This window comes from Hemicordylus capensis, chromosome 4 (genome assembly GCF_027244095.1).
Source record: "Hemicordylus capensis ecotype Gifberg chromosome 4, rHemCap1.1.pri, whole genome shotgun sequence".
Lineage (NCBI taxonomy): Eukaryota > Metazoa > Chordata > Lepidosauria > Squamata > Cordylidae > Hemicordylus > Hemicordylus capensis.
The window spans coordinates 77,168,301-77,189,381 of record NC_069660.1 but is presented as its reverse complement, the minus strand read 5'-3'; the positions used below and the strand labels follow the sequence as shown (position 1 = coordinate 77,189,381).

At 45.2% G+C, this 21,081-nt stretch overlaps 1 protein-coding gene across 1 annotated transcript; it reads right to left on the bottom strand.

Annotated features, from left to right (window-relative positions):
- Positions 1-11,037: 11,037 nt before the first annotated feature.
- PIM1 (Pim-1 proto-oncogene, serine/threonine kinase) lies at positions 11,038-16,321 on the bottom strand. Its single transcript, XM_053250065.1, has 6 exons — positions 15,924-16,321; positions 15,607-15,713; positions 15,398-15,448; positions 14,896-15,262; positions 13,041-13,217; positions 11,038-12,407 (listed from the first exon to the last, which is right to left on the bottom strand). The coding sequence occupies exons 1-6, from the start codon at positions 16,003-16,005 to the stop codon at positions 12,250-12,252; spliced, it is 942 nt and encodes a 313-aa protein (XP_053106040.1). The 5' UTR covers positions 16,006-16,321; the 3' UTR covers positions 11,038-12,249.
- Positions 16,322-21,081: the final 4,760 nt, after the last annotated feature.

Genomic DNA, 21,081 nt, shown 5'->3' with positions numbered 1-21,081 from the left:
GCAGGCTGGAGCTTTGAAGGAGTCCAAATGCATGCAGTTTGCTTTGGGAAATAAGGAAAGTGATTCTGCTTTCAAGACCAAGAGGCTGTTCTCATGAGTAGCCAAGGGCTTGGCTGCCTGTGAAAACTGCCAGGAGACGCATGGCTCTCGGCGGCAGACCCAGCTATGAAGCCTGGCTGTTAAAAGAGGTTAAGGGAACGAGCTCTCCCTTAACCTTGACCGTGTGTCAGTGCAGGCTGCGTTCAGCCAGCGCCGAGACACTGAAGGTGTCCGCCTGTCGCCAGGATACTCACCACACACTTGTGCCGTGCATTGTGGGATTTCCAGGGGTTGGGACAACATGCCCCCGTAACTCCGCGCTGCCTGGGGCAGCAGCAGATTGTCTGGGCATGCAATCTGCATGCCCAACAACTGGGACCTGGTTGTCTGCGGTGGAGATAAGCTTCTGTAGCCTTCCTCCCTGCGCGCCCTCCCGCCTGGTCCCTGATTGTGAGAAAGGGCTCTAGGTCTGCCTGGTACTTGTCTTAAGTTTCCAATATTCTCTTCTCACAAGAGAACTAACCCTGTAAAATGCTGTCCCTGAAACTTCGTATAGCTTAGGGAAGGCAGAAGCATACAGTAAAATCATCGATACGGTGGCTAAATTGAGTTTCCTGATATACCACTAATGGAGCAGCAGGTGGTGCTGTTTCCATGTACCAAATGCACTGGTCAGTGTGTAATAAGAATCCCGGATTGGGTTGTTTGAATCAGCTATGGATTGCAGGGCAAAGAGCAGTTTGGGAGGCAAATTTGATCAGGAAGCAGGTATTTGGTGTGGGGGCTTAATCTCCACTTCCCTCTGCATTGCTGCTCCCTTTCAAGTTGGTGGTGAGGAGCCCATAACTGCAATTCATTCAAAAAGAAAAAGTTGGGCAATCCAGTCAGGGATCTTGGGGTCAGGGATGTGTAGTTTGGACCTTACTGTCCCCATTTTCAGGAACTGTTTTGAAACATTCTGAAGAGCACTTCCAGGCAATCAGGAAAGGTAATGTGTGCCATGGAGTTGGTGTCGACTCCTGGCACCCACAGAGCCCTGTGATTGTCTTTGGTAGAATACAGGAGGGGTTTACCATTGCCATCTGCTGCACAGTATGAGATGATGCCTTTCAGCATCTTCCTATATCGCTGCTGCCCAATATAGGTGTTTCCCATAGCAATGCAATAAAAAGTGCAGCAGTTGACCATTTGCAGTGTAGGGTCCCCATGTCTTCCCTCCAGGCTGTGCTTCTCTGATAGGCATATTTTCAGCACTAGATGTGCCATGTTTTGTATCGGGGAGTGGGGGGAATTGGATTTGTTTTCCTTCCCCCATCTGCATTCACACACCCTGTGTAGTTTATATCTGTAACTACTGTGGTTGATGGGGAGTGGGGTTGCACTAATGCCAGAAGCACCTCTTTATAAGGTATTTCTATGTCTTTGAAGTTGTGCTGTCCTAATACAAGGCTCACCCGGCACTATTTGGTTTTCCAGTCTGAAAAGCATCTGAAGAACATTTACTTCTTAAAAAGAATATTTTGTAAAATGGCTGAACTCCTGCTATGAAAAGCCATCATAATCCAATCCTGGTCACTAAGAAAAGTTGTGAAATCACCCCCACCCCCCTATCAATTATTTGAAGATAGGATGTTGCATAATTTGCAGTCAGTTCTGAGCTACTGCAAGCACGCTGCTGTGTGTAGCTGTTCAGATGACCCCCCGCCATCTTCTAGCAGGGGTCTTGGATCTGTTCCCAACTGGTCTATGGGAAGAGAGCTGGTCTAATGGTAGCAAGCATGAATTGTCCCCTTTGCTAAACAGAATCTGCCCTGGTTTGCATTTGAATGGGCGACTACTTGTGTGAGCACTGTAAAATATTTCCCTCAGCGGATGGGGCCACTCTGGGAAGAGCACCTGCATGCTTGCATACAGAAGGTTCCAAGTTCTCTCCTGGCACCTCCAAGATATGTCTGAAAGAGACACCTGCCTGCAACCTTGGAGAAGCTGCTGCCAATACTGAGCTAGATGGGCCAATAGTCTGACTCGGAATAAGGCAGCTTCCTATGTTCCTCCCCACCCACGCTGCAGGAAAAAAGATACAAAGTATATCAAGAGATCTTGCATTTATTTGAATATAGGATCTCACAACCCTGTGTGATAAAACATTCTTCCATCAGACTTCTGTCTGTAGTAAAATAATATTGTATATAAGAACTGAGAGTCTGTTTCATATACACCTTGGAAAGCCTGTTAGGACTCATCAGTTGCTATGTAACAGTAAGCAAACACCACGCCATGGTGTTAGTGTTGATGTCCTATACATGCTTGTCAACACAAACTGTGCATAAACAGTAACATTCGGTGCTACTTAGCAGCACAATTTCAGGGGCGGAGCAGGGTGGGGAGGAGAATCTATTTCCCCTGAGCTCATTGCAGAGACACCGGTGGCGGCAGCAGAAATACCAAAGAGCTAAAAAGAGGCTTTAACATCATAGTCCACACCAGCATCTCTTCCCAATGCTGAAAGAAAAGCCAAGCATCACATTCTTAGTTGGCCTGAGTGAGAAGAAGCCTCACTCCTTAAAGACAGTTACATTGGGTGGTGTTTGACAGCACACTTCCTAGGGGAGTAGGGATCACGCTATTGTCCTGTTTAGAAAGTGCCTGCATGCAAATAGAACATTAGAGCTAATGTACACATTTCAGTGAACAGAGAATAAGCAAGCACTGATATACCACAGTACTGTTTACCTTCTTAGAGTAGACCGCTTGCAGTACTTGGTTCCTATTTCATTTACTCTACAAAGAGATACAAAAGTAGCCAGAATCAGAACCAAATAAGGAACTAGGATGGGAAGAAACTGCAGATAAGGAACTAGAAACCTACTTCAGCCACATCCTCCACAAACACAAACACTTGCTCCTGTCCTTAAATGTAGGGCAGGGATCCTGCACGAGAGGACATTCCATCTGCTGCCTGTCATCAGTCCTTGGTAAAATCTTCTCCAGGTGGTTATCCACATTTTCTCTCCCCCACCCGAAGAAGGCACAACACTGCAAAGGACGTATTCCAAAGCACAGGGCTTGGGGTGGTGGGGAAGAAGGTCAAATAGATGCCCACTTGGTACGGACAAGCAGGGCGAGGTCAGTGTGTGGCATTAAAAGAGCATCTTTTGCTCTTTGGCTTCAGTTGCCTCAGGGCCCATTCATATCAGCACTGCACATTTTCCTAACTGGGTTGCCTAAAGGTCAGAGCAACAGAGTGGTCTGAGTCATCCATCATGGGTACAACATGACAGTTGAGCAGTAGCACGCCAACTTGGCTTTTGTGCTCTTGATGAACAATTTCAACTGCATCCACAAGCATGGTGCAATCTAGGTAGAGAACAAAAAATGGCTGGTCTCACGCACAGGACAGTCAAAGCAGGTGTTCATGCATGGCACCAGCCATTAATGGCTGCTGCTTGTCTACTTTCTCTCATCCAACATCATTGGCTTTGGAAACAGAGAATGCTGTGAAGTCACAACACAATTTATAGTAGGCAGTAAGGAAGCAGGGAATAGCTGTGGGATGTCCATTGAACACTTACCATTAACATCTTGTTTGGCTCAGTATCTCAATTAACTGGGAGCAAAACTCTGCTTTCCCTTTAGGAACTAGTGCTTCCTTCCACCCTCTTATTGTCATCTACTTTTGAAAATACTTTGGTATCCCATCTCACACAAAGTGCTAGACAAAGAGCTGTACTTTCCAAAGCCTATTAGGAGACATGCCCATCTGAAGAAGAGCAGAATGAGGAACTTTTATTTTCCACAAGACTCCATTGAGCTAGGATCTCTAAAGCCTGACATCATTTCCCTTACTGATATAGCAAAGGGTGTAGGGGAGATAGGAACAAAACCACAGTAGGAAGTTGCTATCATTGGATCAGCCTGTGTGCAGTTTGACATTCTGGTCACACGTTGTCTCTTTGTGGGGAGGCTTTCTCAGAATAAGTAACAGTCAATCAGCGTTTACTGGAACAAGGGTGGGCCTATAGCTGTGTGTATATCTGGTTTGCTTTTAACTGGAATTGTTAGCCACCTTTAGGGTTCTATTGCAGAGCGGAAAAGAGAAAGGGAAGTTTTAATAATATGTGCAGGTTCCATTGAAATCAATAGGCCTTCCTTCCAAGCATTATGCTTAAGGGATGGAGTATAACCCTTAACATTTGAAACAGACACATTGGCATCACTGGCACAACTAAATTTCCTGTGCAGTTCTATCTATGCATCATTTGAGATGATATGAACTCAGTAGGACTTGTGAGCAAGCATGCATAGGCCTGCACTGTAAGGGTCAAGCAACACATTATGCAGATCATCTGTGATTGCATTTCTGACTTTGGTCTTTCAAAAAGGAAATACAGTTGCAAGCTGCCTATTTGTTTGGAACAGCATAAGTGTCCGAGAGTGTGTTCACCCTGTTTGTACATCTGCGGCCCCTGTGCCATTGTTCCCATTCCAAACTCCACACCCTAATGGCTGTTTGCCCTGCAGGAAAAGGGGACATGGGTAGACCTATCAAACACAGCAGATAACAAAGGCCAATATATAACAAAAAATTGGGTTTTTTATTTTATTTCCTTAATAGGCCTGTCTAATAATGGAGCAAGACTGCCATTACGGCTATAACCCTATGCACACTTACATGGGAGTGAACCTGACTGAATTCACTGGGGCTTGATTTTGACTAAACAAGGCTGAACCATTAAATGCTATACCAATTGCTATTCCTAATAAAATACAAGTCATTACTCCCGTATTGAAGGAGTTAAACTGGCTGCCGATATGTTGCTGGGCAAAATACAAGGTGCTGGTTATACCCTATAAAGCCCTAAATGGCTTGGGCCCTGGGTATTTAAGAGAACGTCTTCTTCGTCATGAACCCCACCGCCCATTGAGATCATCAGGAGAGACCCGTCTGCATTTGCCACCGGTTCTTCTGGCGGCCAGGGCCAGCTCTGGGGGATCTGGTGCCCTGATGCAACATTCTGTTGAGCACCCTTAGTTATTGTGCAAAATAAAAATTCAAAATACAATTAGTGTGTATTCAAAATCTAATACACAAAGATTTTATGTAATTATGTACATAACATTGTATATAACATAATTATGTATATAATATATGGACTTTGAAGAAGCAAGATAGAAAAAGCATTGACACTTTTGAACTTTGGTCCTGGAGAAGACTTTTGAGGATATCATGGACATCCAGGAAAACAAACAAATGGATCATAGAACAGATCAAGCCAGAATGATATCAGGGTGGCTCACAGCATAGGATTAAAACATACAATGAGAAAACAAAACACATTAAATTATAAATTCCACAATTAAAAGCCATGCCAGTGACAATGGCCTCTCAAGCCATTTCTTGGGTGGAAATTAAGAAAATGCTATAACAAACTTTTTTTTAAAAAAGGATATTAGGTAAGACATCAACTTTGCAATTCCTCATAGCCTCATGATGTTAGCATACCCCTACCCAGCTTGGGAGATCAGGAAAACCTTGGTTCTTCCTCCCCACACTTCTACCGGGGGGGGGCTCCCAGTCCCAGTCCCAGTTCCTTCACCATCACCCAGTCCCACTCATATGCACCTGTTTTAAGCTCCTTTCAGGGCACAGCTCCTCCACAGCTTCTCACTCTGTCTGATATAATATGCTCAGGCAGCTCCTCCCTCAAGAGGAGGAAGGGGAAAACGGGGAATGGTTGGACCCGCACACAGGGAAACAACACAGGCTAGAGAACTCGTTTGGTTGGTTGCTGCTGCTTGTTGTTTAAACCCCCGCCCCAAAATGCCCACAACAAGCTCAGAGGGGAGTCACAGCAGGCACAGCGTCTCAGCCTGAAGCATGGGAAAATGAAGGAGGTGCCAGCGGGAGATGGTTGGGATGCTGCACGCATGCGCCAGGCAGGTCCATGTGATGCACAGTAACAGCAGCGCTGGCAGCACATGATTGGGTTGGAGGGACACACACTAGCACATTGCTCTTCCTTGGGCGCTCAGCGCCCTCCTCCAGAAAGCAGCATGGCGCCCCGAACCAGCACATGGTGCAAATGACGAGTTTGTTGCTGAGCCTGTTGCTTCTTCAAGTTCTGTTCCAATGTCGGTGGCACCTTCCCAGCGGGCGGTGCTCTGCGCCACCCAGCAAGCTGCGCCCTGATGCAGCGCCTGCGCCCTGATGCAGCGCATCTCTTGCTTACTAGCAAGAGCCAACCCTGCTGGCGGCTACTCAGGAACGGGCCTTCTCCGTTGCTGCCCCGAGACTTTGGAATGCGCTCCCTAGTGAAATAAGAGCCTCCCCATCTCTGAACACTTTTTAAAAGTCTTTAAAGACGCATTTGTTCACCCAGGCTTTTAACTGATATTGTTTTGATTTTTTTAATGTTGTTTTTAGAATATTGTTTTAAAAAAACTTAATTGTGTTTTTTAAAAAAATTGTTTTGTTTTTAACTAATGTTTTACTTTTGTTTTTATCTTGTCGTAATCCACCCAGAGACGTAAGTTTGGGGTGGTATAAAAATATGTTAAATTAATAAATTCAGAAGATTCCACCATCACAGATGCACGTCATGGGAGAGCATCAGAGCAAGAAGAATAGCAGAGGGCAGCCCAATTAGCAAATACAACACGTGAAAGATGCTGGTTCTTAATCAAGATATCAAGCATCTTATTTCAATTGGCAGGTAACAAACAAACAAAAACCTGAGGGGTTATCGTTTGTCCTTTGACAAAAACCTCAAGTATCTCTTGGCACAGCAGGGCAGTAACTTGCCTCAGATTAGGGGGCTCACCACCTATTATCCTTCACCGGATGCCAATCACAGCGGCACAGAACTTGGCAACATTCTGTGTAATGGCAGAGTTAGAGTCAGAGAGCAACAAATGCATGTAGAATTGACTCATACGTCCCAGGAACTTACTTAGCAATGGGAAAATGAGGGCAATTTGTCTCTAATACATGCACATGCAGCTGCAACAGGGTTAGGAACCAACGCGTTTCCTGCCATGCACTTATGCAAGGTGGTAGAAAGCAATCTGAGTTATGCCAGCAGAGAACTGAAACTGATGGCAGAAGTTTGCTAAGTCAGAGTTATTTGTTCCTCACTTTGGTCTCTTGTGCCATCATTGTGTAAAGTTCACAGCTGCAAACATCTCAGGGTATCAGAACAGAAACTGAAAAAGACAGAAACAAACAACAAAGACCAGCTAAAGCATCCAAGAAACTTTGCTTGAAGGAAATGCTGCCAGGAACTAAATAAGCTGTAGCACATTACAAGTGAAGCCGTTAAGAAAGATGAGAGTCTTCAGTGAGCATTGCTCCTTCATGTGGCAGGTGATAAAGCAAGATATTTAATAATTTCTGATGACAATTGCAGATAAGGGGCGGAGGGAGGAAATCAAATTTTGATTAATACATTGAAAGGCATCCTTCATTTAAAGCATATGGTGCAAACATTAAAAACGTTACACATTTTCCCCTAAAACTCAGAGACAAAGCAGACATGCAACTGATTTAAGCTGTCCACACACACTTGTGAATTTAGGGGAGCCGCAACTCACGTAAAGATTGTACAGAGCACACCATAACAGTCAAACAGAAACTTCGATTGCAGTGATAGTGGCCACAAAGTGGCTGATAGGGCTACAGGAAACCAAAAAGCAAATGGATGGCCTATACCAGGGGTGGGGAATGTGGTTGGGGATGTGGCTGGGGATGATGAGAGTTGTAGTTCAACAACAGCTGGAGTGCCAAGGTTCCCCACCCCTGGTATACTTTCAATGTAGGGCTTAAAAAAAAAAAAAGCTTAGACTACCAATTGCAGAGCAAAGGCACAGCCATAGCACTAATCAAAGTATAACAAACAGAAGTGCCAGAGAGGTATGCAGAAGAGGCAAAATACCTGATGCAAGTGTGGCGTCAGCCACAAATTATTGACCCGCTTATGGAAAAGAATGCAGAACATGTGGCAGATTCAATCATTTTGCCAATAGATAAGCTTACCACATTCTCAGGGTACAGAAAGGATGGCTCTGCGAGAAATACAGATGAAAACCCAAATGATTTCTTCATGGAGGCAGTGAACTCTGGAAAATGAGTGGGATGTGAATCTTCTCAGGGTTGATTACAAAACTGTGAATTTTAATATCTGTTCAGGGGCCTTATCTGTTCAGAGCCCCTGGTGGCGCAGTGGTAAAACTGCCGCCCTGTAACCAGAAGGTTACAAGTTCGATCCTGACCAGGGGCTCAAGGTTGACTCAGCCTTCCATCCTTCCGAGGTCGGTAAAATGAGTATCCAGAATGTTGGGGGGCAATATGCTAAAAATCATTGTAAACCGCTTCGAGAGCTCCGGCTATAGAGCGGTATATAAATGTAAGTGCTATTGCTATTATCCAGGGGCAGAGCTGTGATTGTGCACATATAGGTTCAAAGAATACTACAGGAAACAATTGTGCCCTGAGCCCTTAGCAGCAGCAGTGCACTTAAACTGAACAGACACAAGCCAGGTCGGAGTATAGAAGAACCCATGAGCAGCTGCCTTTGGGGCTGCCACATTCTCTGCAATGGGCACCCAGCAGCGCCCCCCCCCCCGGTGCCCCTTTTCTCCCTGCCATGCATGCGCGTGCGGCTGTGGCAGCTTACCTGAGACTGCAGCCCACGACTCAGGCATCACCGCTGGCACAGGCAACAGGGAGAGAAGGGACACCTCACGTGTGCGGTGGAAGGCGAAGTGGCACCGCTAGGGGAGCGCTGTGGGGGGAGCCACCATGTGGCGGGGAGGCGGGCAGCCCAAACACAAATCACAAATCTATCATTGCAGGGTCTGTATTCCCGAAGAGATGGCGACAATACATTTTTGCTACAAAGCCCAGGTTCCCAACCATATGTCATCAGATGTTTTTGGACTACAACTCACATCATCCCCAGCCACAATGGCTGAAGCCTATAGTGCCTAGGCATGATGGGAGTTGTAGTCCGAACACATTTGGAAAACCAAGGCTGGAAACCCCTGCTATAGCATTTCAAAAACGGTTGACCAAAGAAGTGGGGCACATTGCATTGTCTATTATTTCCTTCATCCAATGGCAGGGCAGAAAGAGCAGTTCAAAAATAGTTAAGGGGATTCTGAGAACATTTCAGAATTTTCTGGGCAACACAAACCCATCTTAGTCTACTGGATTACAATACTACACCTATTGGAGATTCAGGGTTACCTGCACAGTTTTTAATGGGGAGATCTATGAGAACTAGACTGTAACAAACCCAAGCTGGTAATAGAGACATACACTATTGGTACATCTGAAACAGAAATTGGTTAAAAAGGGCAAACACCTTTTCTTCTGCAGATGGGAGACTTAGTTCCCACCTATCAAAGCACTGCAGAAACCTATAAAAGTGACTGAGCAACATACAAGCTCAAATTATATTTCATCATCAGAATGATGATGCAACTGTTTACAAGAACAAGTGAGGGCTGCAGAACACCAAAGGTCTTGAACTAGTGATGGCTAAAAGAGCTGAGAATGCCGATGAAGCCGATTCAGACACAGGCAAGCTACAGTCTCAAGTCAGAGAAAATGAAACTGCTGCAGTACAAGTGCCCATGAGACTAGATAAATTGAGTCTAGAGAAGCAGGAAAAGCTCATTTGATACTGATATTTTGTTTGAAAAAGGGGAGAGGCCAGGATAATAGGTACAAAAGTGTTCAATGTGTGGATGCATGAATGAATGGAATGCCAGGAGAACTGGAGCACCTGAACCCATTGCAATCTCCTTTGGTGATGCTACGTTGGCCAGGCCCCTAGCTTGGACAAAACAGCAGCCTGATCAAGGATGGAAGATCCAATACTACAACAGTTGTGCCCACATCCCTTAGCAGCAGCAGTGCACTTAAACTGAGCAGACACAGGCCAAATAAGAGTACAGGACTACAGAGGTGCATGAATAGTCAGGTCCTTTGCATGGCTCCCTTATAAGAACTATTCAGTACCCATGATAAATCATGTCAAAATCAATGTGGAAGCAGCTGTGCTTATTTTGCTCAGATCAGTGTTCCTCAATGTGAGGCCAGTGGCAGCCCTCATCAACGCCAAGTACATCTCCCTGTCTGTTAAGTATACTCGGCCCACTCTCCTTGGCACCATGTGGAGGTGACTATTCTCTTCACTCACACACCTCACAGTGCTTGCTGCCATTTGCCCAGTGGTGGGGAAGCTCCATTTAAAAGGAAGCAGAGATCTAGAGTCCCTGCTCCATCTTGGAAAACATGCACAGCGTGCTAGGAAGTACAGTCCTTCCCACTGCTTTCTGTCTAGAGTTCTTAAGAGAGGGCTCCATCTCTCTTAAAGTGCCCTCCCAGCAGTGAGAAAAGCACAGTATTGTGCAGAGGTCAGCACAGTAGGAAATGGCTCTTGCACAGAAAGATTCTCTTTTTTGTCAGAGTGGCCCCTACTTGAAAAATTATGAAGATCGCTGTCCTGGATTCTCTCTACTATGGAGTTGTTGCAGAATTTGAGTGGCTTTTAGCCAGGATCATCACTAAAGGAATTATGGTTCAATCAAGGATAAGCACAAGTGTATAAGTAGGTCAACATGACTGGAAACCTTAAGAGAAGGCATGTAACAGGCAGGACATATGAAGACTGCAGTTTCTGTAGCAGCTACCTGCATGTTTCCCTATCTCCCCCTTATGAACTAGACCCTACCCTCTTTCTCAAATAGAAGTTTAAGTAATCCAAACTCTATGCCACATTTTATACTGTAATATTCATATCCTCTGGAAATATTTTAGCAGTTAATGATATCTAAAGTTAATTCACAGGTTGAGTTTACGTTTGTGTTCATGTGTGCATGCATAATGAGAAGTCCCTGGGAAAACCCTGAGTTCCCCACTCCCACAAGCTTAACTTTTGCGAACAATCATCCCTGCCTTCTATAGGCTTGACATCATTAAGAACTCCAATTAAATCAAGTGATTTTGTTTTTATTTAAAACAGCATGTATAAAAAAAATAGCATTTCTGAATTCCCTGTACAGTATTAGCTATTAACAAAACCAGCAGACTACACATCAAGTTACTTGTACAAGCTTGACAGTGCTGAAGTCTAGGGTATCTTGCCCCACTTTCAATAAGAAGAGCACTATATACACATGCTATATACATAAACTCTCCCCAACCAATACCTGTGAAAACATGTCTCTAACTTTCAGGGAGGCTGAACAGTCACAGCCAGAAATATCTACAGATGGCTGAGAAGTGGTCAGCTGCTCCATACAGTGGCAAGACATCGAGCAGAAGATAAAACCCAATGAGGAAACACTGGGTAGGGGCAGGGAGGAGAGAACCATGAGAGAGGAAACCAAGTCAGCAGCTGTAGAAGTGAGGTGTAGGCTTAAAGAACCCACATGATTCATAAATAAAATAAATAAGATCCTACAAGTTAGGACATTCCATTAAAAAACCCTAGAAATAAATTAAACAAAAGTAAAAACATTATAAACTACAATCTTCTGTACACCAAGCTTTGTTCCTGTATTGTTCTGTACAAATTTACAGTCCAATTGGGTTGCATTGTTTGTGCACTTGAGGATTCCTTGGCTTATGAGAGGCTGCAAAAGCCAACTCAGTTCATACTGAACAATTTGCTAGGGTTTGTCAATATAGCACCCCCAGCCTCTTTAGATGAAGTTCTTTTAGAAGGTGGAATACACTAAAACTCAGAAGAATCTTGAGACAGCAGCAGTGAAGGAACGTTCAAGTATTTCCCCCCCAACATAGCTCAGTTTGCAACTGAAGGCACTCGGGAACACGGTGACACAGTGAAGACAGGCAGCCAATCCAAAGCAGTACCTTCCCTCCCCACTCCCATACCCCCAGATTCCCCCAACTGAAACATCTGCTCTAGTTCTCTGCTCCACTCATTTCATATTCTAGGATTCAGCAGGTTACGGACACTCAGACTTGCTCAAGTCATCTAGTGGCAAGGAGGTTTGCAAGGCGGGCACCAAGGAGTTCAAGTCCACTCCACCAGAGAGGAAGAGGTTTCTCCAAGCTTGGAAGAGTCTCCAGGCAGCAGCCTACGTCTTGAATGAGATGAATAGTATTCCTGTAAGTCCCCACTCAGCCAGACTCAGCAGGGCAGAACGCTGCTTTGCACCCCAGAAGGATGAGACACACTGCTATTTGTTAGACTCTTGAATTAGACTGTGCAAGTGGATCTCAGCTGTTTTCTGAGGCAGCAGAACATCTTGCATCCAAGAATGGTTCAGAAGGTCTTCAAAGGATGGTCTGTCAGAAGGCCTCAGAGCCAAACACCACTTAATGAGATGCTGGCACTCTGTTTAAAAAAAATAAATAAATAAAGGTCCAGAGTTAGCAGAGGAACCCTGCCTAGCAGAATCTGCAAAAGCAGGGGATACATCTGTGGATGTTAAAAAATGGCCCCAATTGCAAAAAAACTGTTTCGTTTGGCTAGAACTACTATGCTTGACTAATTCATTTACCATACTGTATTATTTATACCAAGGCTAAGTAACTTAAGAGATCTCTTTGTTGGCAAGGAGTCTGGCACCAAAGGACTTGAGTATAAAAACCATGTTAGAAGTAACTTGAGTATTTTAGGAACACTAGCTTAGTTTGTTAACAGCAAAACAGAACACTTTCTAGCATTTAGCTTGTGCTGAAGTACAGCTTTCGTGCTTGCAGCTTGCCCAGTATATGAGCTTATGGCAGCATCTAATACAACAGCACTTTGGGATCAACAGAAATATTGGATATGGCTTCCCCAAGGCTGAGAGGGCAGACATTCTAGCATTCTGCAACAAGTATTGTTTGCATGACTTTTTGAATACCTACAGTGACGATGCCTTACAGGTATACCATCTATGAGCCAGTGTCAATGTTCTACATAGGACCTCAACTGTCCCCATCATAGTTATCCCCTCTCAAAACAAGGGCAGCAAGCACTTACCTGGAGAAACCCTTTGCCGAAAATAGACCTGGCCTCTTATGATCTCCTCATCATGCTCAAATGGAATATCACCACAGACCATGTCATAGAGTAATACTCCAAGCGACCAGACAGCAGCAGATCTGCCATGATACCTGTGATAGCGGATCCATTCTGGAGGACTATATACACGAGTCCCTGAAAAAGTAGTTAGGTCTCATTAGTACAACTAAAGAACTAGTACAACTAAAGAACTCAAATGCATCCTTAATCCCTGCAGTAATCGGCATAATAGTTTGGCCAGGATTTAGACAATCCTTTGTGGATGTAGCTGCTGCAGTGTTTCAAGAGAGTGAACAAGAGACAAAAGGGGCGGGAGGAGATCTAGTGGTCATTTAAACTGCAATCTTAATGGCTTTATCGCCAATGCAGCTTGCCAGTTGAGTGCTGGACTACCCTTTGTTGTATAATGAGAGATCATAATCGCTACAGTAGCCTTTAAATAAAAACTGGCTTACATGAGGTAAACCGCCCCCCGCCCAGACTGGGTATGTTATGGAAAGTTTTTAAAACCCAGATGGGGAATCTGCTCAAAGGTTAACAAAGATTTATTGTACAATATTAAGGGAGAGGTTTTCTCTTGGCATACAAGGAGTTTGTACAGTTGTGCATGTGGTAATTAATTATGAGATGCTCAGATTGCATTCTTGCGCCTCTGCAGAAGCTCTTGGCATAGATACACCCTCTGCCTTTGTTGTAGTATCTGATCTCTCCCCTCCTGCTGGCAGGAAGCAAAGATACTGAGGTCAGAGCTGCTCATCTGGTTTCCAGCCACGTGACTGTTGTTTACAAACTTTGGGTTGTAAAAAAATGCCTCGTGCTCCACCAGGGGGCACCATCAGCTTGGGAAACTGTGCCAGAAGGAGGGCAACATGGGGCGGAGCAAACCCATCCTGGTTCATTAGCCGTTAAATTAGAAACAAAACAAAAAATGCAATGCAGCTTCATGCCACTTGGGAATGCAGACACAAAAACACAAACAAAACACCGGCAGTGATTTTTGAAAGTCAACGGCTCTTGCAAGGAGCCTGTAAGTAACATAAGAAGCTGGGTTTGTTTTCTGAGAATAAATAAATTTGTGTGCATGAACAGTTCACATATCTGCCCTTATTTTAAACACTTACGTATTTGAATTCTTCCCCTCCCCCTGCCACCACTCCACTCTTTTTTGAAGAGTGGAATCATCTGCTTGTGTATTTCTTAGCAGGAAAGGAAAAGTGAGCCACCAGTAAGCGGATCTACTCCAGATTAAATTTCACAACATTCATGCCAGGACGAAAAGCAACTTTCCAGTAAGATTAATAATTTAGTAAGATAGCAGAGGCTGCAGTTCTTCTTAATTTCTGCCTGCCTCCCATACCCAGGCATCAGTGGGGAAGGCAGAATATGAAATCCTCTTTCCTATCAATCAAGTTTAGAAAAATGGTAAGCCATGCACCCTATCCTTTCCACTGTAATAAGATTAGCATTCATGATTTTGAGTATCATGGCTGCAAACATGTTTACATTCAGCCTTCCTCTGTTCAAGAGGAGAAAGGACCCCATCTGCACTGCCTAGCAGGTGAATTAGCAGCTATTATCTCAAAGATTTACAACAGAACCACAGCTCAATTTCCTCCACTATCTATGCCAATACTGAGAATATATGTTCTTCAGTCACATCAGGATAAAATGCATTTCATAAGGAGGACAAATCCTACAGTCCAGGGGAAGAACATGTTCCATTGCAGGCTGAGCACTGAAAGTCAGGGAACACACTGTTAAAGAGCAGAAATTCACTGGCAGACAGTGGGGCATGGAAATTGACATGACTCACCATCAAAGTCAGTGTACACTGTGTCCTTGAGCAGTGCTCCAGATCCAAAGTCTATAAGTTTGAGTTCTCCACTGCTCAGGTCAATCAGAATATTCTCATCCTTGATATCCCGGTGCAGGACTCCACAGCTGTGACAATGTCGAACTGCCTCCAAAACCTGGCGAAAAAAGCTGCGGGCCAAATCCTCAGGCAGAGCACCTCGCTCTGTGATGAAGTCAAAGAGATCCTGCACAGGATCTGGCCGTTCCAAAACCAAGATGAAACTGTCTGGCCTCTCAAACCAATCCAGGAGCCGGATCACCCCACGAAAACCTGAGCTGACCTTTTTCAGCAGCAAGATCTCCATGGGTACCCTCGTACCACCAGGCTGCACAGAAAAGGTGGGGTGGGGGAGAAGAGAACAAGAAATTATCCATGAGCAAGTTGAATACACTAGCTGGGTGGGCTTTTCCGGAGCAACAAGAGAGGACCACCCCACAAAGTCCTGCCCTCACACACTTACCAGCTCTCCCCATTCTGAAACCCGGTCCCGGGACACATGCTTGATGGCCACCTGCAAACGCAGAATTAAAAACCCCAGTCAAACCCAATACAGTCAGCCACCAGTGCTGTATAATTGAAAGGCAATGGATGAATGGGATAGGAAGCGAAAAAGAATGGAGAAGGATGCAGCGGGCACTAGAAACACGGGTAGGCAACCCAGCCACTCACCGGAGCTCCATCTGCCAGCCTGGTGCCCGAGTAGACAGAGCCGAAGCCACCACTGCCTAGCAGCGGGCCCACCTGGTACAGCTTCTCCAGCGGCTCCTTCTCTTTTCCTGCAAGGATCAGAAGGGGAGGGGGGGTCAGCTCCATCCGGCCCCTCCTAGCATCACCCCCTCCCCACGTTCAGGGGAAAAAACCGTGACTGCAACCCAGCCCCCGCTCCTCCGCCTCAGCAAGACCGACCCCGATCCTCAAGGCCACCCATCGACCGATTAGCCCCCCGTCCAGGTCTCTCTCTCCCGCTCCCTCCCAGTCTCGCTGACCTGGCAGCGGCTTGACCGGGTGCAGATCTCCGCCGGGCGCCGAGCACAGGTGGGCCAGTGAGTTGATCTTCGAGAGCAACATCCCCACCCCGTCCGCGTGTTGCAGGCGGCGGCGGCGTCTCTGAGGCGGTGGCTGCTGCTAGGCTAAAGCTTGCGCGCGGGCGGGAGCTGCGGGCGGGGTCGTGCCGGGCCAGGCTGTTCCCTCCCGTATGGTGCAGCGGCCCCGGCTTCAGCCGCCTGTAGTAAAGTGGGAGGGAGCAACGCTGGGGCGGAGCCGGGGAGAGCCGGCGGGCAGGTCTCCAGCACGGGCAAGCTCCGCCCTCCGCAGAGGCCTCGGCCAATCACTGCAGGAGCTGGGAGCCCGCGCCGGGCCTCTCCGTCAGAATGGGCTGTTGAGGAGACTCGACGTGGCGGGAAGGAAAAGGCGCCAAAGAGAGGGGGAGACCGTGGGGGGGGGGGGCGGGGGAGAGGAGGGAAGGGGCGAGAATGGGGGAGGGGGAGCGAGACTCGGAACCTGTGGCGGGAAAAAGGGGAAGACAATGGGGAGACAGGCTCGCAGGAGGATTGCACGGAGGCAGCCCAACGCACGCCAGCCATGCCCAAGGCAATGCTCCCCACATCACTCACCGCTTGATACCAGTGTTATTCTCCTCCCTCCTCACATCCGTGTCGGTCTGGTTCAAGACAATCATTCTGTCAATCATTTAGAGTCGCCAGCTTTTTCTGACTCGTGTCATCCCCAGCTGAGAGGTTCAGCAGGTGTAGTTTCCCTTTCCAGCGGCATCTTCACGCAGGAGGGTGTGGGAGAGGGAAGCTACTTTTAAATTCTGCCGGGCGTGCGACCGCCTCAGCCACAACAGCAGCGGAGGAAAAGTTGACAACTCCGACCACCGCCACAGCCGCGTCCTCAAGTGCAGCCCTTGAATGTGAATGACAGCCCTTCATTCATGGAGGAGAAAGTTAAGATGTGCACTCAGGGAGAGAAGCATGGGGGGTAAACTGGCTCCCAGTCCTTCCATACTCCAGTGACTGCAAAACATTTACTTTCCCCCCAAGAAATCAGGGGGAGTACTGAGAACCATAGCTGTGTCCCTTCATTTGCACAGCCATTTCCCAGGTTTGGCTTCTTGGTCCTGCAAGAATTTAGCAAAGAAACATCCCACCACTGGTCATGATGATGTTTACAAGCTAATTGATCCAGTAACAAAAGCATTTTAAAAACTTTCCACAGAGACTAGTGGCTCTGTGTTTAGACTTCAAGAAAGTGTCTTTGCAGGTGACAGAGGATCCTGTTCCAGACAGTTATCAGATCTGTAAAATCTGCAAAATGGAATTGGTTGGCCATCTCTTGGTACACTCAGGTAGCACCTGATAGGATGTCAGCTCTGCTCATGGAGTTGTCTCTGGTGAAGAAAGTGCTAAATGATAGCAGAGATGAAAAAAGATTAAAGCAACTCCTACAGCAGCCAATTAGGCCAAGAGGTCTTCTGTGCGAAGCTGCACACCAGACAGGATCTTATGAGAATGTAATCTGATGCTGGCTATACATGCCAAAATATTAGAATGGCTCTCTCCTTAGATAAGGAGGGCACACTTAGCCCACAGAAGCTAGTTTTAGGGATCTGCACAAACTGGTTTGGCACTTCTTTTGTGCCGCACCAAACTGGTTTGTAAGTCCAGTGTTCAAGCTGGCTCAGAGACAGGGGGTTCCTTTTAAGGGGCACGGAGGGTGCCTTTACCTGCCCCACTGCTTTACCCCCACCAGCGCTCTCCCCAAAACAGCTGGTGTGACGGGGCTGTTTGCAGCCCCGGCCAGAATTGTACCGGAAGTTGCCAATGTGCGTATGTTGCAGCCCTGCGCCCACGGTTTGGGGGGAAGCGCCGGTGGGGGGGAAGCGGCTGGGCAGGTAAGGGCACCCTTCCTGCCCCTTAAAGGAAACCACCCCCACCTCCCAGGAGTGCACAAACTAGTTCGTGCACATCCCTAGCTAGTTTAATACCCATTTGGTCTTTAATTTTGTGGAATTAACATAGCAACACTCATAACTATTCTGGTAAACTTTATACACTGGTAACTCTTCATTCGCACCATCATAAATAAATCCCAATATTGTATGAATGTAGCATAGTTTATTGTAATTGCACCAGGCAGAAAACTCCATGAAGATCATTCCATTTGTTGCTCTGAGATAGTGTTTAACAACTGACACTATTGCCAGTAAAGATTTTTGCAACCTTTGACCTGTTCTTGCAGAGGATATGTGTGTATTGCAGTACAAAGGTAGAAACATGCAACATTTAAAGAGAGGCTGTCAGATTATGTTTTGTCCCTATTTTTATTCTGCATAAATGAACTTGTACAAATAATAACTAACACATCATTTTGCAACATATTTGAAATGAAGTCAAAAGAGAGCAGCTGTTTTTAGAAGAAACACTGCTTGCTTTGCAAGCTAACGACTGTAGTAATCTGAAAGTGAAATAGTCTATAAATACAAGTGAAAATAACAGATTTTCATAATGTTAAAGAAACAGGGAGCAAATGCTGTGTGCATGGTTAAAAAAAGATTTATTTCAGGATTGCACCTTCAGATAATTTGTATATTTTTGGCAAGTGAGTATAAAATGCTACCAAAGAAATTTCTCCACTCAGCTATTATGAACATTTTACGACTAAATGATTCTAAAAGATAAGGCAGATCACAATACTAGTGTTACATGCTCCTGTTCTCATGTTCAGTGTGTCTTATTCTGTGGTAGTACAATCTTATATTCTTTAAAACTAGAAACCCAACAACCCTAAACAATACAAGGGGCCAAAATTAATTATTCTGGCAATAATATTTGCAGTTTGGTACAAAGTTCTCTTGGCAGTTTTTTCTTTTTTCTCGTTTGTATTAGTGTATTCTGTGCCTCACATGACATGGTTGTAATTTTTATTGCTTGTTTGTGGTAATAAATTCTCATTTAACATTTACATTCTCTGTAGTGGTTAGAGTGTTCAACTATGACTGAGGAGACCCAGATTTAAATCCCCTTTCCTCCATGAAACTCACTGAGTCACTCTGGTCTAGTCACTTATTTCTCAGCCTAACAATCTCACAGGGCTGTTGTGAGAATAAACATAACCATGGAGACGGTTCTGGGCTCTTTGGAGAAAGAATGAGATATAAATATAAAAATCAATTAATTGGGTTAATGTATTTATGAACATATTAATATACAAAGGTTAATGGACATATGAACAAATACCTACCAACAAGTCCCCTATTTTCCCATTCAGGTGAGTGGGAAAATAGGGACATGTTAGCAGGTATGTGAACATATTAATAACACTGCCTTACAACCATGCCCCACTGCAACTAAGCCTTTGTATATGAAATAATTGCATATTCTTCCCATGTTCCTTGCCTTTACATCTCTCCTTCTGTTGTCTCTCTTGTGTCTCTTTTTAGATTGTAAGCCCCTCAGAGCAGAGATCTGATCTTATCTGTTCTAAGGAGCCATGTATGTGGATAAATAAATCATAATAATAACAGGCTTTAGGTAATCTGCAAATAAGAAATGGAGTTTGGGCATTTACTACCTCTAACAACTCATGAATAACATTTATCCACACCAGGACCATGTGAGAAGAGAGTGGGAAGAGAGTGGAGACAATAACCAAACCATTCCTCCATTCAGCATTTAGATGAAATTTAAAAAATAAAAAAAAACCAAATGAGAGGTGAAAGAGTAAACTCACAGGTGGAAGGTTACACCCCAACCAGCCAGTCATTTCAATTTGCATAAAGCTCTATAAATGACTGAGAAATTAAATTTCTCTGGAAAAACTTCAGTTGTGAGTGAAAACTGAATTCTGAAATGTTTCAAGCTAACATAGAAATATATTGCTGTAGGAGCCAGTCTGGGCCAGTTCAGACATTATGAGTGCTCAAATAGTTCATCCTAATTGTCTGAGAGGGGAACACAAGTGTCATGTCACCTCCCCACCACCAATTTGATGTGGCATTTCCCCACCATATAACTGCATGGAGGTGGTTTGTCTGAACCACCTTTCAATTCACAGATGAAATATAACAGTGTCCCCAGCCCACAAGCAATTAGGTGGCAGCAGGATGGTGTGCTGAGTAGGTGGGAAATGTATGCCCTCCATGCTCCTCCCCCATGCATTTAGGAAAGGCAGGTGAATTCATTATCCAAACCAGACCAGTGCTTATTCATCTGTGCTATTTCTGCCTCTTAAATAGTTGGCAATATAGAGTTTCTGCCAGGGAACAAAGGAACAGCCTTACTGCGTGTCTGACTCAAGTAGCCAGGTCAAGGCCCAGAACATGGTGCTTGTACCTTTAAGACTGTGATCTTATGAATGCTTCCTTGGGAGTAAATCCTTTTTCATTCAGTAGGATATATTTCTGAGTAAACAGCCATAGGATTGGGCAGCATGAGATACACAAGAGACAATTTTACCAAGTGAAGCTTTTCCTAACACAGAGTTGCAGTGACAGGAAAAGAAGCAGTGGGTGCAATTTTGTCTTCAGTGCAGTTCTTACAGCTCCATCACCCTCTTAGAGTATGGATCTGGCAATAATAAGCAAAAGGAGTTAATCATGGAAGTGTTTAGCTATCCTGTGTATCAATGGAATGCATTGGAGGTATGGACATGCATATATGCCAGCTATCGCACAGAGAAGCTTCTCTGCTTTCCCAAGTCCTGAGAAGCGAAAAATCATCTTTGTGGTAACAAGCATGACTTGTCCCCTTAGCTAAGCAGGGTCTGCCCTGGTTGCATATGAATGGGAGACTTGATGTGTGAGCACTGTAAGATATTCCCCTCGGGATGGAACCACTTTGAGAAGAGCATCTAGGTTCCAAGTTCCCTCCCGGGCATCTCCAAGATAGGACAAGATTTATTTATTTTTTTTAATAGGACAAGATTTTTTTTAATTGAACCAACAAACTACCAAAGCATACAGTACATTGCCAAAGCACAATTATATACAAAGTGGTTGTTTGTACATGATATATCTACAAAGATTTACACACAAGAATTTGGAAACACACAAGTTATGAAGTATATGCAGGTAGTACTGTAACTCGGGGGTGGGGGATTACAAGGCACATCAGGTAATCGGGGGGGTTACGTCCGACGTCCATT